This window comes from Pundamilia nyererei, unplaced genomic scaffold (genome assembly GCF_000239375.1).
Source record: "Pundamilia nyererei isolate P.nyererei 1_Seehausen unplaced genomic scaffold, PunNye1.0 scaffold00123, whole genome shotgun sequence".
NCBI lineage: Eukaryota > Metazoa > Chordata > Actinopteri > Cichliformes > Cichlidae > Pundamilia > Pundamilia nyererei.
In genome coordinates this window covers 1117682-1143303 of record NW_005187524.1, presented here as the reverse complement: position 1 = coordinate 1143303, position 25622 = coordinate 1117682, and the positions used below count along the sequence as shown (strand labels likewise).

At 42.8% G+C, this 25622-nt stretch overlaps 2 protein-coding genes across 2 annotated transcripts in view; one reads left to right on the top strand and one right to left on the bottom strand.

Annotated features, from left to right (window-relative positions):
- Window positions 1-1541: 1541 nt before the first annotated feature.
- Window positions 1542-3255, top strand: grem1b (gremlin 1b). The gene is made up of 2 exons (XM_005742765.1): window positions 1542-1750; window positions 2158-3255. The coding sequence occupies exon 2, from the start codon at window positions 2159-2161 to the stop codon at window positions 2705-2707; it is 549 nt and encodes a 182-aa protein (XP_005742822.1). The 5' UTR covers window positions 1542-1750; window position 2158; the 3' UTR covers window positions 2708-3255.
- Window positions 3256-4924: 1669 nt separating this feature from the next.
- The window catches only part of LOC102202807 (formin-1), a 48217-nt gene continuing 27519 nt past the window's right edge, over window positions 4925-25622 (bottom strand). The window contains exons 9-19 of the mRNA XM_005742762.1: window positions 24045-24106; window positions 23670-23758; window positions 22849-22978; window positions 22618-22764; window positions 22451-22510; window positions 22250-22370; window positions 16765-16857; window positions 13205-13256; window positions 7645-7794; window positions 6485-6566; window positions 4925-6374 (exon numbers count right to left, since the gene is read on the bottom strand). Of these exons, the coding sequence (XP_005742819.1) occupies window positions 6330-6374; window positions 6485-6566; window positions 7645-7794; window positions 13205-13256; window positions 16765-16857; window positions 22250-22370; window positions 22451-22510; window positions 22618-22764; window positions 22849-22978; window positions 23670-23758; window positions 24045-24106 (1031 nt within the window). The 3' untranslated portion in view covers window positions 4925-6329. The remainder of the gene's footprint in view (window positions 6375-6484; window positions 6567-7644; window positions 7795-13204; window positions 13257-16764; window positions 16858-22249; window positions 22371-22450; window positions 22511-22617; window positions 22765-22848; window positions 22979-23669; window positions 23759-24044; window positions 24107-25622) is intronic.

The following is a 25622-nucleotide window of genomic DNA, read 5'->3' as shown; positions in this document are numbered from 1 at the left end:
TGCAACCACCAGGGGGAGTGCTACAGCTACTGCAGACAGCTGCAAAGTGAGATACGGCTGCACTGGGATGTTAGCGCAGGCCTCCAGAACGTGTCAGCTGGAAGTTTAGAGTGTTTACACTAACTTCTCCAGATTTAAAATATATTACTTGAGAAATATATGACGTTATTTACAACATTTATTTAAACGTAGTTGAGTTTATATAAAGATTTAAAAAACCGGTTACTATTTTTATTTTTTTGTCCAACATTTTATTTTTTGAGTCAGCAATCTGACTCAAACTGAGAACTAAAGCCCCAGATACTATTAAAAATGTAACATTATGTACTTGACTAACCCGGCATGAAGAAAGCAAATTGACATTGTATCCCCCCCCCCCTGCAGATTCGGAAGCCTTTCCCGATCGGGTGAGGGTTAAAATCATTCCTGGAGATTTATTCCTCAGCCCATTTGGAAGCTTGCCATCCGTGTGTGAGGTATGACTGGACCTGGGGCAGAATGCCACGCTTTAATCTCATGTTGCACTGACCGGAGCGCATGGTCTTTTGGGGGGTTGTTGACTCATGACGTTGTCATGACCCCTAAATACGTCAGATTGGGCAATGGGATGGGGGTATGCTGGGGGAAGGTGGTGCGGCTACTTATCAGCTTCCTTAAAGTTCCCTTTCACAGGGCTGGAATGGTTAAGAAAACTTTAGGGATGCCAGGTTTTTGACAATAAATAAATAAAAATCCGTCAACTGGGTCATTTTAGAGTCACGTCAGCAATTTCTAAAACCATTTACTTTTTAAAAATAAAATAAAAATGAAAAGGCAAACGTTTATGCCTTCAATAATGCCAAACACTAAGGATACAACATCATCTATGAGACTAATCCCAAACTTCCTCTTGAAGATGACTGATTTAAAAAAACACACAAAACAATTGAGCTGATAAAATATGGACTAAGCCGAGATCACGTGACTCGTTTGGGTCATAAATGAACAGGTATTAGTGAAATGATTAAACATATACTCTGGCTTAGGCTACACCACTGCGCTTTTTCTGCGCTTGTACGAAGCAATGCAATTTAAAAAAAAAATGCCTTTAATGATTTTTGTTTTTCTCAGGTCTGTGAAACATGAAGAGCTACCCTTGTTTCAGGCTGGACGTCTATCACCCTGCTGAATGGATGGAAATGGAGTTCGACTAACTGGTGTCTGTAGGTGTTGATTCACAGGTGCTGCATTTTTGCTCATCTTTTAAAGTTTGTCTGTAACTGCATTTGTTTGCTTTAGCAGCTCGAGCTCCGCTTTTCATTTATAGTAGCACATTTACATATAATGCACCGTATTATGGTCGTGTCTTCTTGAAACATGTAAACAAAAACAAACAAACAAAAATCGCACTTTTACTTTTTCCCCCAGTACGCACTCAGCTCCCTCTCCCTCCTTTCACTGTTTCTCGGTTGTCTGTGGGCTAAGGGAAACTGTTGAGGGGGCGGATAGTCTTGATTTTCTCTACATCGTGCTTAGCCAATAACTGCTGTGCACATCTCAGCTGGCAGACATTTAAAAGGGAGACAGTCCGGCGCTGTAGCAATTTGTATTAAACCCCCTGGCCCCTGTCTATGGAGCGCTTAGTCTCCCACCCATCCACAGTCCCACCAGTGCACAGTCGACACCAGTAGGTACCTATCATCTCGAAAGGTGCCGCAGTGAAGCTCGAGGACCAGATCATCGCACTTGTAGCAGCAGTGTTGCATAGCAGGTATTTCTATTTGTTTTTTAAACATCATGATATATAACTTATAGAAATGGTAAAACTGCATGCTTTTCTATCTCTTGCTGCGCAAGTGTGGAGCCACTAACGGTTTACAGGACATGTGACATGGTTTATTACTGTTTTTAGATAAATTCGGCAGGAATATTTTGGAGAATGGATAATTATGGGAACATAATTATATTATTCTGTCATTTATTTGGACTGAGGTGACTCAAATGAATGACTGCTTTTAAACGTCAGCCTCCTTTTCATGTTGTTTCAACAAAGAAGAAATGATGGGGGAAAAGTTCCCTCGGTGCGTTTTTACGCAGCGTAAAAACTATGACAGCTGTGCGTAACCCATGCAGAGCCGAAAACTGTGAGTGACGAACCATTTTCTTTTTCTCTACAAGGATGGCCAACTCCACGCATATCTTCTACAGTATGGTTTTCATCATTGGGCTGCTCTCCTCTCCGGTGGATTCAAAAAGAAACAGAGGTTCACAAGGCGCCATTCCTCATCCTGACAAAAGCAACCCAAACGAATCGGAGCAGCAACCGCAGACTCCGCAGGCGGGCTCGGGCTCTCGCCAGAGGCCGGGCTCATCCTCACCCGCCGACGAAGTGCTGGAGTCCAGCCAGGAAGCTCTACATGTGACGGAGCGCCAGTATTTGAAACGGGACTGGTGCAAAACACAACCTCTCAAACAGACCATCCACGAGGAGGGCTGCGTCAGCCGCACCATCATCAACCGCTTCTGTTACGGACAGTGCAACTCCTTCTACATCCCCAGGCACATCCGGAGGGAGGAGGGCGCCTTCCAGTCCTGTTCGTTTTGTAAACCGAAGCGTTTTACCACCATGACTTTCACATTGAACTGTCCGGACCAGCAGCCGCCCACCAAGAAGAAGCGCATCCAGCGCGTCAAACAGTGTCGCTGCATATCCATAGATCTGGACTAAAACACAGCGATTATGTGTGTGTGTTTCATGTCTTCTTTTTCTTCTCCTTCTTCTTCTTAGTGGACTTGATAGCTGTCTCACAGCCAAGAAATTGTGCTCGTCTCCATCTGGAGATAAGCACCGCACACGCTGATACTTACGTCTCTCCTGTACAGCACGTGAGCCAATATGGACATGCAACTTAAAACAAAATAATTAAAAAAAAAACGTCAAAAGCAACTTGTTACACATCACCAGACTAAAAAAAGATCACTGCACGGAAACTCTTACTTGGAATGGGCATGCTTTACGCACGGCTTCCTCGCCCCCACAGGACTGCAGAACACCGGTTTTATTTAACTGCTCCAAAACAGTCTTTGTGACTGTTAAACGTCTCCGTCCATCCTGCATTTTACGCATATGTGTTTGCTAAACTGGATGTTTCCACTGTGTGGAATTTGATAGGCGAACGACTTTATTTGTAAAAGGAGAAAAATGATTTTATTTCGATATTTCAAGAATCGTTCAAGGTTAACCTAATTGATTTCTGTGAATTTCGAAGTCCATTAGTGAAGTTTTCTTTCTTTTTTTTTTTTTTTTGAAGTTGTGAGCTTACTCAAATATAGAAACTATGGCTTCTGAAGTTAGTTTAAATGGAAGTGTACAGTGGTGGCTTGTACATTACCGAGGTGAAATAGTTGTAAAATGTTAAGCCATTTTTGATGTAACCCATTTCTTTATTCATTTGATTAAATTATCCACGAAAACTAAATAAATGGATGCTGGAATACTGCGAAAATTATCTGCTGTGTTTAAAAAAACAAAAACAAAAAAGCTGAATCCCTCCATTCACCGTTTCCTGCTCCCCTCCTGCACCGAGCCAGGATCTTACCGAGTTACTCGCATTCAGACCCTGGAATATATTTTAAAGTCCGTTTTGGGAAACAAGCTGCAAGTCAGCTATTCCAGCGATCTGCTGAAATGATGGGATTCAATTTCACCGCATCTGGTTACAAGGCTCGCAAATCTGTCAGGTTCTTAAGGGAATTCTCAAGTGTAAATGAAAAGATGTTCTACTAAATGAACATATTTATAAATAAGTGGGTGATGGGGGAAGATTTTAGAACCAGAGGCTTTGTTCTTTAGCCAGTCTACAATAAATACGACTGATGTATTCAGTCACAGTTTGCATTACTTTGGTTCACATGGATGTCAGTTACAGTTGAGGGAGGTCCCAACATTTCATTAAAAAAAGGAAAAAAAAAATCATTTGGAAATTTTCTGATTCTTATTTAATCAACAAAGTTTTTTTTAATGAATATGTAATAACAGTTTTAAATCTCATTCAAATTATTAAAATACCAACCTCATTCAATTTTACATCCATTAAACCGATGTTATGAGAATTTCCTCCCAATTATTTTATTTCAGGAGATTTCCAGGAACCGGCACAACTTCTGACTCAGTTTATTGAACAGTCTGGCTGAATTATGAATCATCGAATGACTCAGGTTCCTTACATAAATATCACATTTTCACAGCGCGGGCCTAAATCGAGGCGTTGACAGAAAACTGAAAGAAGCCGCATTAACATCTCTTTCAAAGTCCACGTCTTCGTCCAAAATAAGCCCCACTTATTCAGCATCCCACAGTTTATTTCTTGAAATTTAAAACAATTCCATAAAATTACAAAGCATTCACATGAGAGCTACTGAAGGTCACATGAACCAACATACATACAGTAGAGGCTACAGCAATTCCTTGGTCAGCATCTGCTCATTTTCTTTATTTTTTATGTTTCTGGTTTTGTTTTTCCAACTCCTCTGGAGTAAAATATAGCAGTTTTAAAGTTTCGACTTATATAGATTTGTATACAAAATAAATGGCACAAGTGAAAGACTTTGGAGGGTAAAAACAAGTAATCGATCGAAGGGGCAGTTTATGGATAGTGTGACGATGAAATCTGAGGTATAACATCTGGTATGGCTCCAGGTGATCATCTTAAATGTTCTCAGTACCCAAAATACAGTCATCATTACTCCAAAATATAAACATTAAACTTTCTGTCTTTATTCTGTGCAAAGCACTCGACTTCCATGAGCACGCTGGAAATCTTTACAACATACATTAAAAAAACAACAACCCATGAATCAACTGACCTATCAAGCAACTTCTTAGTCAATTCAGTTACCAATCAAAATATACAAAACAAAGCTGTTTTTTTTTTCTTTTTGGGAGGGGGGGCATAAAATTATTACTTTGTTACATAAATACAATTTTCTTTAGTGATACAGGAGCATAGCTACATCTTACATTAGTGAAAATAAAGCATGATTTTATTACACTTTTTCTATTTGTTCAAAAATAAAATAAGATTTCATCATGAAGAAATATCATTTATACATTTTCTAACGGGAAACGTTACTCTTGCGTAGGAAAAGGAGGTGCAAAACAGTGAAAGACAGCTGCAAAAACAACGCATGCGGTCAGCATGGGGGGTAAAACGACGTGCAGCAACATACAGCTAAAGCAAGCAGCTTAAAACTGTGTTGGGACAACGTCATGTACAGCATTCACTGAAGGATTAACACGTTCTCTTTAAAACTGCAGGTGAGCCCAAAACCTGTTGTGTCATTCAAAACTATTACTATTATTTTTTCTTAGTCCAATTTTGTGTGAGCCGAGGCTCCGGGCCACATTTGTTGCCAGCTTCTGCTCTCCTCTGGCCGTCACCCAGGAGAGGTCAGTCTGGTGCAGTACAGCAAAACCTCACATTCTTACACATAGGCCCCCCCGCCCCTTTTAAACACGCACTCAACTTCTAGACAATTTCTACACGACGTGTCTTCGTCCGCACTTAAAGCCCAGCATAGATAATCTATCATATTTCCCAAAGCTGTACAGTCCCTGCCAGTTCTACTACATGACATATTTACAAGAGTTTTAATGAGCCGTGGTGAATGAAAAGCTACCCGCTACAGCGAAAGACACAGAAAGTTCTTTCTCCCTGCTCCAAGTGAGAGATCTGTTTTGTCAACAGTGATTTTTTTCTTTCCCAGCAGACACTTGCAGTAAAGCCATATCTGTTTGTAGGTCGACAACAACGTCTAAGAAACACAGCCCGCGCTGGGGCATCGTTTTAACACATACGCCATCTGATACAGTTTGGAAAAGAAACTTTCTCGTGCTTCGGAAGAGGTCCAGAAGGACGCTTGTGGATGTGTCAGCTGGCTCTGCTGTGCATCCCGCTGAACCCTGGAGACCTTTCACAAGCTGGGCACTCAGGGGTCACGCCATGCTGCATGAATGAGGTCAACCCTTTGGCCTTTATGACTCCCCTCGCTGCGGCTGCGGCGGCCAATCGTCTTCGCTAACTGGGGTTGTGCCAAAAAAGCCTCGAAGAGAAGGCGGTGGAGAACAGGGGAAGGGGAGGGGATGTCCAGTGCTGTTAGTGGGGCACAGATACGGTAGTGGGAGTAGTAAAAGTCTGACCATGTTTTATTGTGGGTCCGTACGGTGAACAGAGGGTAGGGTCCAGTGCTGCTGAGGCAGGTGGTAACTGCAGGATGGATGGGCCCCTGCACCCTTCCTGGCGCACCACCGCCGGTCCGTGCTTCTTCTGCTCTGCCACTTATCATTCTGCTCAGCTGGAGGACACGCTGGCTTCCTTCTGTCGCAGCCTCTCCTTCTGTTGGCAAGAACCACAAAAAGATTCAGCGCATCGATTTCAGCTGCGACACAAGAAAGAGCGGCTTTTGGGAAATTCCATTTGGTCTCTGAATACAGATCAGCTCTCACCAGACTGTTGGCATTGATCTTCTTGGTTTCGACTCTCTTCTCTGCTGTGATCTTCTTGATGTTTTCTTGGGCTTCCTTCAACCTATGGAAAGAAGAAAGAGACCAGCAAGGCTCAACATTATCAGACAGTTAAAAGAAGTACACAATGAAACTTCTGCAAATCAATTGGGAACCAAGTGTAACCAGATCAAATACAAAGCCTCTCATCCTTGCACTCTTGTGAATTTGTTTATAAGAGCAAGACATTTAAATATCTTCCTGGGGCACCACAGAGCCATGCCGTGCCCCCCCAGCCACACAAACACACACTCTCTCTGATCCACTCTGGAGTTTGCGGTCAGTGAAAGCCCTTTAAGTGGGAATGAGCAGAGAATGACAGCAGCTTGATGAGATAATGAGGCAACCTTAAAAAAAACAAACACTTGGCTTTTTATGGGATCACAAACAGTATTTAAAATAAAGTTAAATGTACATAAGCACAATCAGCTGCGAGCAACAAGCGGCACGATTACCTAGTAAACAGGGAAACCATGTGATACTTAATGTGGCATAAAAATGACCACACAGTCTCTGTGGACAGCGAGAGCTCACCGCCTCCTTCGAGCTTAGCATCGCTACGGTGTTTATCAGTTCTCTAATAACACGCAGCCTTTAAACCACCACAGGCCACTGTCCGCTTGCCGGTCCTTTTTCTGGAACCCCCCAGCCCACTACCAATTACGCCTCAGGTCAGAGGAAACATAAATTCAGGCCCCTGTTGCAGGACCAAGGCCTCAGCTACTCCCCCATTCACCTCCTCTTTGATGGCCTCCCTCCTTGCTTTAATTACAACCCGGCATCTGCACATCACCCTTGTACAATTAGTGCTAATTTGACATGATGTCCAGAGGTGTTAAGCACCAATCCGAAGGTGACAGAAACAAAGAAGTCTAATCTGAAATGATCATGTTTTGAGTCTTGCAAAGTTTTACATTCCCTTCCTGACATTAGTTGTTTTTTTTAGAATGATTATTTCTAGCATACTCACAGAAAACAGGGAAAATTCAGTCACTTTTTTTTTTTAAAGATTGTTGGATTATTCAGTAACCCTAATAACGCCCTTCCTGACTCCTTTCTCCTGATTTCTTCTGAGACTTAACCCAGTAGTGGTACCAGCTCACCTCTCCTTGGAGATGTTCTTGCTTTGCCGTATCCAAGTGTTCTTGAAATCGTTGCAGAATTCGTACCAAAGCATAAAGATGTAACTCGGAGCTACTTCTTTCTCCCCGGACTTTGGCTTAACACCAAAGTAGTTCACCACGTCCTGGAAACTGTAGGGAGGGGTGGAAACACAGCAAAGGCTCAAACAGTGTTGTCTTATCACACATAAATAATCTCAGATTTTGACTGAAAGTATGTTTTTGTGAACTAATCTGGATTTTAAACAACATTAGAAAGTACAAGGCAGTTACGGTATGTAAACCCGTGAAACCAGAGAGAGCGAGAGAGGAAAAGAGTTTAAAATAGTAAAATGTAGAGAGAAAATGATGGATTTAGAGTCAGCAGGAGAGGTGAGAAACAGAGCTGGAAGGAGAGCGTCCACCCTGCTGGGCCACAGGGGAGAGCCAGTAGCGGCGGCTCCATTATCACATTGACCTCCACAGCCTGCATGGGAAGACTGCCAGAAGAGATGAAGACAGCCAAGAACAGGCTCCTATTCCTCCAAACACACCTTCTGTCTCTCTCACAAACACGTACGTTTTCACATATTAGTGAGGACTTTAAATTCACATATGCTTTTCCCAGCCTCCTACCTTAACCACCAGAAATGAATGCCTAACTCTAACCATGACTTAAATGTAACTTCAGCTGTAAAACCATATTTTGAGCCTCAAACATGCCTTCAAATTTGTGAGCTCAGCATTTTGTCCCGACAAGTGACTGTTGGTCCCTACAAGTATAGTGGTCCTAGAAACACATTTAAACAAGTATACACACGACACACACACACACACACACACACACACACACGCCACTATGCAACTCACAACCACAAAAACATGTTCACTGGCAGACAAATCAAAGACGGGAATGCACGCATAAACACACAAAGACAAATCAGAGGAATAAATGTAGTCTGGATTTTTGAGGGTGTTTCTACTCACTGAGCTACAACACTGTTTAAGGCCAGCTCCTCAGCTTAATTCAATTGTAACCAAATCTGAAGTCTTCGCAAGGCTCTCAGCGGCACACACGAGGCAAGGAAAGCAGCCTGCTGCTTCAGATTCCCCCTTCTCTAACCCAAACATGAAAGACATTTTCTGGCCTGTGCCTGTCCAAAAAAAAAACAAAAAAAACGGGGGTTGATAAAAGGGAGCCATGATTCAAGGGATGCTCTCCTGTCCCACTGACGCCCAAATACGCTCTGACCTCCAGATGCTAGGTGGCTTTTGTGCGACGCTAATCTGAGACAAGTTCACTTGGAGTCAAATGGTGCACAATATGGTGACCAGACGGCCAGCTACAAGTTGGGAAAAAAAGAAAGAAAAGTTTTTGCATGAGTCTGCTTCCCATTTCCAAGTGATGCGTCATTTTTGCTGGGATGCACAAAAACAGGAGAGCGCTGTAGATCATCCTGTAATCTAAAGAAGCAGCTAGAAGAAGAAAATGTTCCAAGATGTTTAGATTGACCAAAACAGACGTGCTGTCACAGGCAGCTTTGTTGTCTGCTCTGGCATGACGAACTGGGTCTCTTCTCCACCGGCTCGTCTCTTGACCCTGGGTCATCATGTCAAAAGCGTGCACTTAATCAGAGCAACAAGCTTTTCTTTTTAGCCTCATGAGCAAGCAGAAACAAGCCGATACACAAAGCCTCACTCAAAACAGATGCAAACACTCTCGCACATACCTAGAAAACAAACAAAATCAAGCGGACCTTTGTTCATTTTGCCATCGCAGGCTGATTTCACTTTTGCACATATGACGACATGTCAGTAATCCACGCTATGATGCCATTGCCGTGAGAGGGTTTTACTGCAGCGCCCACAGCTCAGCATTCCTCACTGACAGCTATAAAAAAAGACCCATTACAAAACCATGAACAGACGTGAGAATCAGCAAAGTATTTAGACAGGCAACTCTGCATTCCTATGTTTTGGCAGCAAAAAGATTACAGGCGTAAACCCCGTGTTGTTGGCTGATTCAGCAGAGGCACAAAGCGGAGGCCATCTTTTCATATGTAATGACGGAGTAGAGTAATATACCAACTAACAGCAGCAAAACCATAACTGCACAATGACTATAGAGTTGGCACTTGGGCCAAATGAAATTGAGCATGATGGGGAGGCTTAATGAGACGGAACTGAGGACAGAACCAGAAAACCTCAGTGGAGCCCAAACACGAAGCAGACAAATTAGGAGTGCGTGTTGAGGAAAAGGCTTCAGCGCTCACTATGGACAGATGAGAAAAAAACCCCAAACATTTTTGCTAAATTAGTTTTGAGTTACTTCATTAAAAACTCACAAGCCATTGCATCTTTTCGTGTGTGCTATTTTAACTGTTAAGCTGACTCAAATGTTGCAACTTTTGTTGCTCCAATCACATTTCAGGCGTCTAGGCTGTCTAGCATACATGATTGTTTACTCTCTAAGTGGTTTTATTGGGTCTTCATTAAGTCTGTTGACTTTTTTTAATGTATAAAAGGCATACTAGGGAGCAAATGCAGTATATAGGGCAAAAACAGTTGCTGTACAATTCCAATGAGCTTGAACCCACAGCCTCTGTCAGGAAGCTTCCTTGTCATTTCTTTAAGCAGTCTTCAGGCTTCTTGAAGGACATTCAAAGTGCTTCTTTGGATATCATCTACCTTTTCTTTCATTCTCTATCAAAATGATCCCACGCTGTCTCAATAATGTGGCGGTCTGGGTCAAACCATTACTGATAGAGTTCCTTTGTTTTTTCTATGTAGGCATGCTTGTAATGCCTTGAGAGTTTCCTCAAAATTTTTTTAACGACACACTTAAGCTAACAGCTCTTTGCTAATGACCATGTTGGTGGTGCACAAATACTATTTTATGTCTGTCAAACTGTTTTATCTTTTTCACAAATTAAAGAAATAAAAGCAAATGATGTGTTTTTGCAACAGGCTGCTGTTTACAAAGTGCCTAAAGATGGAGGGTGGCCAAAGTTTCTGCACAGAACTGCATGTGTGTCGATGACACATTTGGTTTATAATTTTATATGTGCGAATTCTCAAAACCATCTTGTTTAAATAAAGGTTACATTAAAAAAAGAAACTCAAACTAAAACCTCATGACTGATGACAGCTGTTATGCAGCTGCATGGCTGTTAATAAAATGTATGTATATGCAAGTATGACAATGATTACCTGCATCAAACATGGTTATATTATATTGAAAGATATCTCTTTTTCCCCCTTTAACAAAAAGCGACAAGAAGCAATAAAGTCCAAATAACAGATGAACCATCATCACCAATGAATGCGAGCTGTGACTCATCCCAGGAGACGGTCTAAGGAGAGGGGACAGATTGTGATGTGCGATCTAACAAAATGTACAAAGTAATTGATCTGACTGCTCTCCGATGAGGGTTGTTTGTTCTTGTTCTGCTGTATGTCTACTGTATCGACACATTAGGTCACTGAGAGAAACAAATAACATGTGTTCACAAGCCTGGTTAATAAAAGCTCAACGTTGTAGCCATGACAGAAGATTCTACACATCTTAAGCCACGAAACATAGAAGATCTGTCAGCCACCTGAGCCGTGAACTGGGTGAAAAACTTCCACCAATTACGTATCAGGCCAAATATGAAATATGGACATAATCCAGCCCTCTGCTGAGTTATAGCGGTCAGTATTGGCCACTTGACCCTTGATCTTTTGGGTATAAAATGTCATGGCATCATCACTTCATCCAACTGGACATTTGCTTGAAATTGTTTCATAATTGCCGCAAGAGTTCTTGCATTACAGCCAAAAATGTGTTTTTTTCTGAGGTCACAGTGACTTTGATTAACAAAATGCACTCGGTTCACATTTGAGGCCAAGTGGGTCCGTGTGCCAAATTTGAAGAAATGTACTTGTACTCATGACGCTTCCGAAAGGTTGCGCTCTCGAGGACGGGAGAGGGCAAAGGACAAGCCGGAAACATACGAGGCCGATATGGAGGCTCGGTGACCGTTAACAGCAACATCTTCTGTGAAATCATGCTCAGGTTTGACATCTAGCCCCAATTCTTGTCAAAATCCTAATTCACATTTCCCAGTCGATGCCTGCTGTGTGTGTGTGCGTGCGAGCTTCAACTCAGAGGCGTTTAAACTCTGAATCCTCATGAGGTCTAGACTGAGGTATTAGGTAGCACTAAGGATGTGTTGTCTATTTCTTTTATTAACACAAGCCTTAATCTCAACACTGCTGCTGTTATGCCTTTGTGTGAGGATCCCTCATCCAGCACAGATGTGAGAGCCCACCCAGGGCCCAGAGAGCCCTCTGACGCCCATATTCATCAATGGCGTGTCACTTTTACGAGGTGGCTCTGTGGGAACCTGAGAAAGACCCCTGCCTCCCTCTCGCTCTACCTAGCACCAGTCAGCCAGCCCCCTCTTTAGATGAAATTAAAGGAAAACTTCATTAAAGCTAAAGGTGCTGTCAGCTGCGGGGCCCTTTTGATCAATATTCCCCTCCAAGTTCAACACCTTCATTACAGCGGTGTCACTCATTCACAAGGGGGGTGCAGACAAAGGCACGCGCGTGCGCACGTTTTGGTCTGGTTCAACAGAAACATCGCTATATGGCGAGGGTGGGGCCGGGGAGGAGGAGAGGTGTAGCCATTCTCTCGGTGATTATCTTGGCTCAAAGCAGCAACATGAAACAGAACAGCTCGGGGCCATTTGCTGAGTGATAGTGTTGTCCAAAGCAATCAACTTTCTAATTGTTTATAGTTTACATTTACTCGCGTCCGGAGCCTTTCGCTTTCTCCTTTATGCACTTTTCTTGATTTATTTTGGAAGCGGGCGAGTTACGATATAAAGCAAACAATCCCGCTCGCTATCCAAACACGGTAAAAAATAATCTATTTGCTTTGTTTGTCTGCTCCACCATCTTTTTCCAATATGATACGTTCCAGATATGATTTCTCTCGGACGGCGAGCTCAGCAGCTGCCGGTGGGTCTCGCGCCTATAAATCTGATGCCTCTCAGAAAACTCTCAGGAGTCTTCTGCACAAAACATGGCAGATAAGAATGATTGGAACTGCAAGGGAGGAAGCACAGAGGATCCAGTGAAAGTACGTGGGTGATAAGCCCAAGACATGTTGCTTAACTGTCTTAAAGATAAATAACTCAAATAATCTCTCCTTGTGCACGTATGAATGTGTGCCCAATCTTCAACAATAAATGTGAAATATGCATCATCTTATACCTGTCCAACGAATGGCCGCCTCACTCATCAAAGTGCTTACGTGCCGAGACTGGTGCATCTTTGCAGAATCCTTAATATGTGCATACAGCTATATGCATAGAAAGCATTAGTTATCAGATACCACAAACTTTATCTCCTCATATTGAGGTTTGCTACATTACTCACAGCTGTGTGGCGCCTGCAATCACTAACACTTGGCAAACTTCCCTGTGTTGATGGGAAAATATGATTTTTTGTTTGTTCCAGTGTAACTTTTCCTCCAACATTTATTAGCTTGTAGCTGTTACAGTGCATTTCCCACCTCTTCTGTGCTGCATTAAGTTGGTCCTCTTCAGCAGAATGCTCCTTTTGAGCTGCAAAAAACACAGAAAGAAAACATTCAGACAGGTCATGGGGCAAAATATGAGGCTTGTGTAGACACTGCTAACCAAATGTTTCATTAAAAGCGGACTCCAGAGGGGGGCGCTGTGTTCATTAATCATCCTCAAAGCTGAGGGGAGAAGAAGAAGGGCTGTGGGGGTTGAGATGTCACTGACAGTGAGCATGTTATCCAAGCAACTGTTAAGCACTTTGTAAAGTCTGACATTACTTCTGTGTGTTTGTGCACGCGAGTCCCCACGAGAGCGAATCCTCACCTCAGCCTCAGGATGGTGGTCCGTTTGCTGAGGTGTGCGTGTCTGTGTGTGTGTTGTCGATGCAGTGCTGAAGCCGGGGTGGAGGGCTGAGCGGAGAGGCTTGGGAACTGGAGGCTCCTGTGGACTCCTGCCATGTAAAAGTGTCTAAATGCAAGGCAGATGTGTGCGGCGGGCCAGGCCGAGGTGCAAGAATTTATCTAGGGCCAGAGAGTGCCTGTGATCTCAGATTTATAGCATTTTTCCAGATTCATCCTTTTTACAATGATGGGGGACCTTTCCTACTTGAAGATTTAAGAGGGGGAAGTCTCCAAAAAATTGTTCAAAGGCAGGTTTGGGGGTCTTCTGGGAGAAGGTGAACTAAAGCCTTCGATCAACCACCCGGTTTACTTTTCATCTCTCTCTCTCTTTTTTTTTTTTTTTTTTAAACATGTATGTGGGCAAGAGGGTTAAGGTAAACCTAATGAAGGGGGGGTGGCAATGTCTGGGATAAAGGGAGGTGGTGGGGGGGAGAGGAGTGGGGCCGTGACCAATGGCGTTAGTCTCAGTGGGGGTCAGGCTGGCGCCTGAGGTACCCCTCTGGTGCGACTTTGCAGAGGTGGCACAGGAGTCGGGAGGGAGGGTTCAGGGAGAGCGAGAGAGAGATTGGCTCAGAGAGGGAGAGGATGTGTGAAGTTTCTCTTCCTCCGCTCCCCCGTGCAAACATGAAACCACTAGTCGCTAACTAGAAAGTTATGAGACGCGCATGCTGAGAAGGACAATAAAGCGAGGCTTTAAAACTCTGACACACTTTTCCAAACTGCCGCTTTACCTCGCAGCCAGATGACAAAGAGATGTAGAGCAGTCTGAGAGGGGATGCTGGAGATATAAAAACAAACCAAACACCCCTTTTCACCCCCGAACAACTCCTCTAACAGAACAGAGACACATCTCAAAGACTTTAGATTAGAAGTGGCTCCTTGGACAGTTGTTAAGCGCAAATTTCACTTCATCTACGTAATTCACAGGCAGTCTGAGCGAGTGGAGTTTTGGTTACTGACTCACTAACAACAAAGGAAGCGCGAGGAGGTGATGATACGCACGCATTTTCTGAGGAGAGACGGTGAAGATAAAAAAACGAAAAAAGGCGCAGGAATTTGTTTTCAATTAGTCACGGTGTATATTCAACATGAAAAATATGCCAGTGTCAGAATCCCCAGAGGTTTCAAAGAGCGTCCAATAAAACGGCAAAGAAAAAAAAAAGTGGTTGATTAGATGTGTTTAAAAAGAAAAAGCGTTACCTGGATTTTTATTTTAAGATTAAACAAAGGAAACAAACAGAAGCGTATTCCAGAAAATCAGTATACAGGATGAAATAGATATAAAATTTAAGGTTGGACATATGACGGAGAAATTAAAATAAAAGAACAAGCAAATTCCAGAGGATAAGGTTACAGGATACATTATTTTTAATGGAAGTCTCGTAATTATGGTTACATACTGCCGTTCAGGTAGAAAGCCTTTGAGACACGAGGGCTCAGCTGGCTCACTGCTCAGTTTCTAGAACCACAGTATCCATTTATGCAGGCACCACCAGGCCTAAGGATGTGATCACAATATTAAAGCTACCACTGTTGCCTCACTTCAGTTAGTGAAAGTGGTTTAAATCAGATGTGGTGGAATTCCCTACACTTTGCTTTTTGGGTCATTTCCAGGAATTCTCATCACCCTAAAGCAGGGATATCAAACATTAGCTCCACTCCGATCCACTGGATAGCCTCGGGAAATGTGGAGGGGGGTATACATTTTGGACTTTTTAGTTTTACATCTTTTTCTACTGATAAAGACCTCCCACACAGACATTTATACTATGCCAAAGTAATTAAGTAATGATTAATGAACCACTTAATGACAAAACAGTTTCCGTTTTTTCACCATCTACTGTAGAAACTTATGTTGTTTTTAAGTGGATCCACAGTGAATACCATAATAAATGTTCTGGAAATTAATACAATTCCAGCATAGTTTGTGCAATAATATACCAGAACTATTTCTGCAGTTTTACACATTAATTTTGTCATTTCTAAGCTTGAAGAGTCGTGCTGAGAGATTTATTTTATTTACAGCAGAATTTGGTTTGATGAAATTGCACAGCTTATTCTTATATTAAGAAATCTGAAGCATTAAAATGTGCAGTTAAACTCTTTACACCGTCAAAAAGTGGAGTTTTACTGCTTCGGCCCACTTAAGTGAGCTATATGTGGCCCATTGTGTAAAATGAGTTTGACAAGCGAACACTAGAGGACTTTGCTAATGCGTGGGTCAGAAAGGAGACAAGATGGTCCGAGTTTGTCAGTGCAGATCTGCTCCTGGTCCCTAAGAGTGATCCACCGAGGCGAGTCGGCTTTATTAGGCCACAGCTAAGGATGTCCTGCCAGCTTTATGGAACCCACGAGTACATAGGACCCATGTTAAACGCAACGTGATCTCTTCTACAGGCCTGTAGACTCCTGTCCTCATGCTGTCTTACAGGGCACCGAGACGCCCCTTCTCAGCAAGAACAAAAACACCCATGTTCACCAGGAGACGGGTTCTCTACCAACGAGCTGACTGTCTGACGTAGCAAAAACCCCCAAAAAACAAAACGTAATTACAGCTCCCCGTTTTAAAAAGGACTCATGCTGTGTGTCAGGGTGAAAACGGGGCCTTTCTGTCTCCCGGAGCTCGGTTTTGCAGCCATCTCACTGGTTGTAAATCATCTCTCCAAATGATTGTTTTATTTTTTAAAACACCTTCACATGAGCCAGGCCCACTCATGAGCACGAGTGAGGGCAAACACCCATTATGGCTATCGGAGGGAAAGGACTTCAGTGTCATTTAAAGGGAGCGGGAAAGATTAAACAACGTATCCCTCATCTTAATTTAACAGCAGCAGGAAATGGTTACTGCTGAACATTTGGAAAGGAAAGCCAAGGTTTACACGCACATCACAATAGTAATTGTACTAATTTAAATAGTAATCTTTGTGTTCTGTTTTGGCAAATATTTAGTGTTGATAATGAAGACTGTGGACATTATTTTTGGAGGATTCTTATAGGTAAAAGCAGCCATGTGAAATGAGACATTCCTCAGAAAAAACACACGTATTTACATGATCATGGCACTTAAGAGTAAAACTACAAAGAGAAGAAAAATAAGGAACATTTCTTTCCTTGTTTTAGATAAACAGGAACATGTTAACTTCACCCACCAGCACAGACGAATCCCTCCATCTTGTCCTTGAAAGGCTGCAGGTGTTCTTCTGATGAGTTAGCGCAGACTTTCTGCACATCCTTCTCACACGCTAGAAGAAGGAAAGAACAAAGAAAGAAAAAAGAGATGAAAGAAGGGCCTAAAGTGAGACGAATAAAGTTAAAGTGTGTCTATCATTCAGGGCTGAAATTTATTCAGCTTGTGTTTCTATGAGTTTTTTTTGTATCCTCTCATTTTAAGACAAGGATCTAAAAGGAGTTCTGATTCCTGGTAATCAGGATAAAAAAATGAACTGACAGACATTAAATAAAAAACTTTACACTACATTTGCTTGGAACAACATTTTTTATAATAAAGTTTTGCACATGTAAGTAAAGTAAATGCCACTAGAACAGTGCTCTGAAAAGATTGCAATGCATTGCACCGTTTTTTCATCTTTATAAAATACAAATATTCAGAGTGTAATGCATAGATGTTTTTGCCTGTAATGTTTGGCCTTAAACGAGTGCTTACAGTAAGCACAAAGCTGCGCTTTTCTTTTGTCCTCTAGTTTTCTCACCCATCCTCAGATTTCCCACCCCGCGCCTCGAGTTACGCATCAGGCACATGCCAGTTTGCATATTGTCGAGGTTTATTTAAAACTAGTTTACACAATGGTGACCATTTCATTTGTATTCTACCTTCAGCGCTGGACACATGTGTGAGCGGAGCAGATGTGTTTGCTGTTTGTGGATGCCCCCCCCCTCTGCCGTGCCAAATGATCCAACTCACACAAGTTCAGAGGAAACAGCCGTGAGTGAGCGTGTTCCAGCCGAACCTTTCCCCATTTCCTCTCAACTGTAACTACACACACATAGACGCCTGGCAAAAAGACCTTTGCACAATCCTTCAACCTGTAAGTCATTAATGGCAGCAATAAATACCTAAACTTGCTTATGACAGCATAGCTAAATAGTTCTGCAACAGAACAAGAGCATTAACAGGTCTGGCCGCAGTCTAACTTCACTGTGTCGCCGCTTTAACATCTCAGTTTGGCTCTCGTGCGTTTGCATGCGGAGCTGCCGCACCTGTAGTCCGGTAAACCCGCTCTATTGCTTGGTTTTATTTACTGGGTGTCTTATTAAACGAGACAGGAAGCACGACATCCCAGCATTAAAACTGAGACGCAACTACGTCAACAGCCGCTCGTTCTGGAATCCAGGGCTCTATTTAAAAGTGGGAGCCAGCAGTTATTCAAATAAAAAGACAGAACTCAGCAAGCACACAAACATGACAACCAAAATATCCTGTTTGGACAAACCACGTTTCCTTAACAAAAATCCCCCGACTCAAAAAGACCCATTAAAAAAAAGTGTTCAAAACAGCAAGTCTACAATTTAGAGGCGGCTCGCTTCCAAATGTGGTCCAGACAGCAAAGGCCGCAAGGAGGAAGCCCACAAAAACACAACAGCTGTAAAGAATAAAAGCCCAGGGCTCGGGTTTGAGACATTGTCTTGGAGTGATAATACATTTTTTGGAAAAAAGTGCATTCAGGAGGAGGACTCTCCTGCAAGCAAATGACTGACGCCATCAGGCCAGAAGAATAAAGCCAAACTTCTGTTAATGGTAACGTGAGTGTAAGTGAGCGAATCGCAAATACGTACAAAAATTAGGCTCAAGTAAAAAAACTAATCTTAATGTTTGCATGCAAGTTGTTTTTGTAAGATAATGGAGTAATAGACGACTTAATCAGCTCTGTAAATTAATGTCAATTAATAGTCTTCTTGCATTACAAATGCATTTTTTAATCTTTAGTAAAAAAGTATAATGAAAGAATTTTATTTTAAAGTACGCACTGAAATTTACAGCACCTATTTAATGTACTTTAAATGGTTTCTTATAGGTGTACCTAATAATATCTTCTTAAATAAGACTTCTCATTTAAAAGGACGCTGAATAAACTAATTAAATTTAAATAATAATAATGTAAATTACCATCAGAGGTACTGCATATATACATGCGCACCATACACAATTTACAGAGCCAACATTGGGAGGATGTAGTAGAACATAAAAACAGGATTTTTGCTCTTTGCTTTGTTGGGCTCTCTGTCCAGACAACAGCTCTGCCCTTTAAATCCCAGTTCCCACATCACTGATCAGAGAGCACTGGTTTTATGCATTGCTGTATTTTTTATTTTTATTGTGATTTGCTTCTAAGACTTTGGTGGACAATGTTTAAGCAGCAAAAAGTAGTAAAAAAAAAAAAAGCAGCAATATTTTAAGAACATGCATGAACAAAGCCAAAGAGTCACAGGTACAGCAACGAGGAGGATGAACAGAGTTAACGGAGCCGACTTCCTGAGACACTCGAGCAACACTTACAAAAACATGCATTTCTAAGGAGACACTGTTGAATCCATTATATGTAAATGTGAGACTTGCATAATATGAGGTAATGGGCCAACAATTGTGCGTTTAAAAAACAGAAATATTGAAAAAAAATAATTGGGTGGTGGTGATGGGGTTAAGTGGGAAGAAAAACAAACAGAAAGACAGACTTTTGCTCCATTTTCCAACCCTGCGTGGTTTGGAAAATGGGAGCTTTTGATGTTAACATGTACTTATGATTTTTACTGTTGTAAGCAAGAGCCCCCGCTGAAGCTACCAGGAAATCGCAGCCAGCCAGGACAATTCACGACTACGGAAAGTCGACTTAAAGACAAAGCCTACGAGTGGACGGAGACTCTGCGGAACACCACAAGATCTCAACCATGGCTGTTTGATGGATGGCTCGGTCTCACAAATGTGCCCATTACACTCCACTACCTCCCATTTGTGAAGCTCTGGTTCATGAGGAAGCAAACAAATGAGACGAGGAGACGCACAGTAAACGAGAGAAAAGATAAAAAGCCTCCTCAGAACATTTTAACTTTTTAAAATATTTTAATGTAAGTTATATTCAGAATGTAACAGTGAACTTCATAAACTTTGCTGCACTCTTTTTTCCCCCCAGGAGGTTAAACCAGTCCAGTGCTCCAGCCGTGGCACATTCTAGTTATTTATACCTGGAAAGTGAATTCTCTCACTGATCTCCAATTATCTTTAGTTCCAGTGGTCTGTCAGTATCCAGCTCTCCTTTCTATGGGATGAAAAATGCTATCACCTCTCAGCAAGGCCAGCCAGGAGACTGCCGTAGGGTGAGGCGTTCTCTCTCCTTTCCATCCCTCATAAATCAACTCATATCCACCCAACTACAACTCTTCTCCCTTTTTTGCTGGAAATACAGCACTGACAGGTAGAAGCTTCAGGCGGGACTTTGAATATCAGCAGCAGCACTGAAATATGGCTTCAAGATGCATTAAAAGGAAAAGGTGCTTTTGTCTATATCTTTACAGATATAGACAAACTTTACATTTCAAATGCATCCATCCATTTTTTAGCTCTTTGGGTATGTGACATATGGACCTGGGGTTATCCGGGTCTATGCAGCCATTCTGCAATGTGCTGACAAATTTATTCGTATTCAAAAAGCTAGAAAATTGCACGATTACTTGCAACAAATCAACCAACATAAAAAAGGATCCGATTTTAGAGTAATTTTTGCCTTGTTTGGTCAACAGAATTCACTCATTCTGTTCCAAGCTGAGGCTCCATCGTAAAACAGGCCTCAGGCTAAAGGCCCAGCCTGAACCTGACATTAAAAGGCCATTTAAAATCGGGACACTGTCTGATTTGCCACAGTGATGAATGCCTAACCTAGGCCGGGACTTCTGTGAAACACTAAACTCCCCTGAGCAGCAAATGAGCTCTGACTGTTTCTTTTTATTTGATCCCATTTCATTTGGTTGCATCCCTTCCCATCTGTCTGGTTCAATTATGTGGCCGTTAAAGAGATCTTTTAGTAGGTAGCCGCTGGTCGAGAAGGGAAAAGGAATTCTGGGAAGACTTAAGAACTTTGAGTTGTGCCAAATTTTAATGATAAACTTAATCTTTAGTGCCGAGTTCTAAAGACTGACGCACAAATTAACCACAGCATGGTTTGTCTGACTGGGAGCTCCGAGTCCTACAGTAGGTTTAAGTCCTTATGGCCTCTCACTCATCCCTCTCCCTCTGAGAGCAGCACAGAAAAGGTCATCACCCTCTTCCCAAACAGGAAGCCCCATCAAAAGAGGATCATGTTTCTGCACAAGCCAGTGAAGAAGAGGGCAGCCAAGTGGACGGCAAGCCCTCTCCGGAGCAACTCAGCTCAAAGCTCCGAAACATACAGTATCCTAAATGTGCCCATGGCCCACGGAGGTGGACTAAGCTCAGCAGGGATGAAGTTCTCACTCTCAGCATCACAACTCCTCGCCTCTGACCCAAGGCTGCAGGGCAAGACACCGGCGACCACTGCAGTCACCACCTGAGGGGTGGGCTGCTCTGCTCGCCAAAATCAAACAGTGCGAGTAAACCAAAGCGTGATCCGATGTTAGCTTCTCAGTGTCAGGCAGTGCTCTCGATGTGGATGGAAGTGATCTGTGTTAGCTTTATAATTAAGACCAGTTGCTTTCTTTTGGCTGGTTTAGAATAGCCTGGCATAAATATTTATTCCTGGCGGCTGGAGAGGATAAAAATGGTGGGAGTCATAGGTGGAGCTCAGCAAACATCCAGAATCCAGGGCTTGCCCTGTGATGCAAATACCCCTAAGGACTACTGTGCCAGACTGCGTTGCAGCAGAGATCAAATGCGAAGGCCCTCGTGTTGCATTTATTGTCTTCAGGTCTTCCATTTTTCCTAATAAATGAGTGACAGCTTGAGGTGGGTCTGGGTACTTTAGTAGACTCTTTGTATTTTTCCCTCGGGTCAGAGAGGAGAGGGCTTTAACAGCAATCTGAAAGACGCAGGGGAGAGCTGTGGAGCATATCTAATTGCTTTCATATGCCGTATTATTGGTTGATTTAAATAACGACAGACACAAGGGGCACCGGGGGGCATCGCCTTTAACCTCCGTGTGGCCCTGGCCAAGACTAACTGGCTGCTTGGCTGGGTTACTGAGTGGCTCGGCGCCCAGGACACTACCAGCACAGAACATCAAAAGTGTATTTAATTTTTAATCCCCCTATTGTCCCTCTGATGTATCCTCAGTGACCTGGAATTTGTTTTTTGGGTTTTACTCTCGCTTTAAATGCTGCACAGACAAAGATATAGAGATGCCAAATGTCTTGCCACTAGTCCTGTAACAGGAAAGCCCGTCGTGTTATGATGACACGGTTGTTAAGATACAATATCTGGGAATTGGGAAAGGCTCCCTCGGGCCATTCGAGGTCCTGAATAAACCCAGAAACCTCCCTGCAGAGGGAGGGGAGAGTCCACGGGATGTGCATTTACATTTAAACTGCCCTGGTGAAAGATGGTAATGTATACAATTACGCTGACTGATTTACTGGGGAACAAAGATAACCTAAGCAATAAATTCAATGTGGTAGAAATGAACCCGCTTATAGGAGTGGGGCACGTCGTACCGGTCAGATCTTTCTTGAGTTTTCGGAGGTCTTTGGCGAGGTCATCAAACTTAACCTGAGAAGCCTGGAAGACGTTCTGTGGCTCTGGCAGAGGGAACACACTCTTTTCCGTACCAGCATGCTGCAATAATGAAGCAACGTGTTACTTAGGAGACATTTAAAAGCTGTTAAACTTTATTTTTTTTAAAATGATTAATTTACCTCATCAAAATTACGCAAGTAGTATAAAACCACGTAATCCACCAAGTTCATGCGATTGTCCTGAAGAAAGAAAACAGCAAAACAGACAATTAAGATAAAGGGCATGAATCAGCTCACTAGGATATTACTCTACTTTTATAAGACTTTAGAGCCTTTAACGGTTTTACCCGGCTCTTGACGTCCTTTAGCTTGGGGAGGATCTCCAGCCCAAAGCCATCAGCCTGCCCTCTCGTCCTGTTCCCTCCATTCATATAGTTCCCAAAGGCCAGAACGAGACCTATTATATCCCGCAAACTGTTGCAATCAAGCAACTCCTGACATTGACAAACACAGTTTGTTTGGGGTTAGTTCTTGTAGGCGGACACTTTTTAAGCAGTTTGTTGTCGTGACGTTCTTACTTTGCTGACGTTGGAGATGATCTCCACCTTGCGACGTATAGAAGAGACGGTGTCGAGGAATACCGACTGGAAGATGATGCATCGGGCTCGGCTCGCAAAGTCCGGAGTTTGAGAGAGTTCATAGAGAAACCTGAAAAACAAAAGGGGAGGAGGGGCAGAGAGAGGATGAGAAGGAGGTGGAAGAGTATGGGATGTGATGTGTTATGACAGAATTAAACAAAACGTCTAACAGGAAGAACTATTTTGGGTCCTTGGCAGGCCCAGCTTCCCCACGCAGGCTGACTGAGTCAACGTTGCTGTTCGCAGGCAGCTGCTAGTCATGAGCCGCGCTGCTCGGCTGGGTTTGAAAGGTCCGCGGGGTCGGGTGGAGGAAAGCGGCGAGCGGCGCACGGAGACTGATCAAAGGTAGCTCTGGCCTGATGCGGGACGACTTATGTAAACAGTGCAGTGTCGGAGGGGAGCGGAGTGGAGTGGTAACATCCTGTGTGATTAGACCCTGCTGATGGAGGTAGACACTGAGTAGGGATGACTCAGGAGGCTATAGTGACAGCTCTGGTCAAACATGGAAATAGGAAGGCCAGGCTGAATGGCACCGCTGGATCCAGGCCTCGTTAACTGGCTGGACTGCTTAACCCTGACAAAAACTACTGAACAGTGTCCATTAATGCACATTTTTGCACGTACGCAAAGGCTATGTAAAAATGCACACTTTGTGCAGAAACTAATGACGAAGCCCTGAGATAGATATCCATAGCTCCACATCTCTGTATCCTTTCACACATAATCAAATTGGTGAGAGCTGATTCAAAACAAAATCTTACTGTTCAGGTTTGTCCAGCAGTTTCACTTCGTCTTCTTTGGATGTCTCATAATGTCTCGTTATCTTTTCCATCTCGTCACTGGTGGCCCTCTATGGAGAGACAATGCAAAGGTCATTACAAAGATGTGGCTCAATACTGTGATGAAATATACGTGATTCAACTTTTTGTTAGAGAAGATTTTAAGATGCATCTGTATAGAAACCTTATTTGCTTCGGTAACACCATTTATAGTGGGGGAAATATTGATATTCTGTATCTCGCCATTAAAATGAAGCTAACAGAAAATTTTTTTTAAGAGAAAAGTCGAATGATAATTTCCCCTGATGTAGGTGTTATCTAGTTTTATTTTAAACTTGTCACACACACGCTACTTACGTTTTCATATAAAGCCTCAATTGTCTCCAAATCCACCACAGAATTGTCCACATTAAGAACAGCTGGAAAAGATAACAGAAGCAGTCGGTGTTATAAAGAACAGACCCACAACAGCCCTTTAATTTACTTACAGGCTGAATAATGGAACATTACATTTGTGGCAGCTTTATAGAGCCTATATTCATATTTGGCAGAAAAAGATTTCCCAAACCAGTAAAACAAAGAATGACATTAAAAAAACAAAACAAGTGAAGTGCATAACTCAGTTGCCATTTAACTGAATTATACACCTAATTTACAATATTAGCTTGAGGTAGTAAAGCTGGGAGTGTGGCCAGGCTGAGCACACTTGAGTCTGAGACCGCAGATGCTGAGTGTACGCCGAAGCTCCTTTCCCCCCTCTTGTCGTGGACAAGCGAACTGGGGGACGAAGCCCATCAGCACGGCAAAGAAAGGAAAGCCTGAAACTGCTTAACCTCAGAGCTCACAGCTAGAACCTCCAACAGCCAACTAATGAGTTTGAGGTGGGCAGTAGATGGTGCACTAAGGAAAAACAAAGGATGCCGGAGCAGATAGGAAGTGAATGCAACAGGCAATCGTTTAAAAGGTTTTTGTACGTTCGAGTGTGTAAACAGAAGGCAAAAGGAAACGATCACAGAAAGAGACCGTGTCGTAGGTTTATAGCTTAGTGATGCACGTAGAAGTGGGTACGGCCAACACTGCTTTTGGATCAGCTCATGGTTGTCTGGTCGCTGTCAGCCGAGAAGGTCTGTGCACGACCTGCTCCTCTGAAATGCGCTACTCAGTTGCCGTGGCCACAGAGGACACGCGTCAATCAGTCGCAAACTAATATCAGCAATTTATGCTGCAAATTTAAGCTAAAGTTTGCAAACATTTGCCATCATAAACTACACAACATACCACATCAGCTAAACCTGCTGAAATTTACAAAACTTATGACACTTATTTGACCCAAAAGAAGAAACATCATAAAATCTAGTTTACATGTTTCTGCTGGACTACACGGCTGCTTATTCATCCTGATTATTTTGGTGTGAGCTGCTCAGAATCTGGTGTCCTTGTCTTAATTATACTGAAACCAATGGAACTAAAAAGGCACTTCTGATTATCAAAACACATTAAAAACCAAACAAAAAAACAAAAAAAAGGTCTTTAGAACAGATTTCTTTCTTTTTTTATCAGTTGAATGTCTCGTGTATTAAACTTGCACAGGTAATGTTAACAATTTTGGCCAGCGACTACTTCCACCTAACAAGGTAACAATTTGCGTTCTGGTTCCCAGCTGTTCTGTTGCAGAGAAGCTGTCAATGTGGTCCCGGCGTCTGGATCAGAGAAAACGCTGGAGGTCCATTTCCTACATCTTATTAGAGTGGATTATTCAGTCCCTCAGCCACGCAGCCGTCAATCACCCACCAAAGGGGGGCCTGCTTCAGTGTGCACAGGAGCACTCTGATCCGAGGGGAGCCGGATATCTCTCCACACCGACAGATCAAAGCGTGCCTGCCAACGGCTTCACACCCTCTCCTTCCACTTTTCACTCGTGTATGTGTGTGTGTG

Bases quoted from the DNA above. Each gene is read 5' to 3' on its own strand.
- grem1b (XM_005742765.1), top strand. From the start codon at position 2,159: ATGGCCAACTCCACGCATATCTTCTACAGTATGGTTTTCATCATTGGG.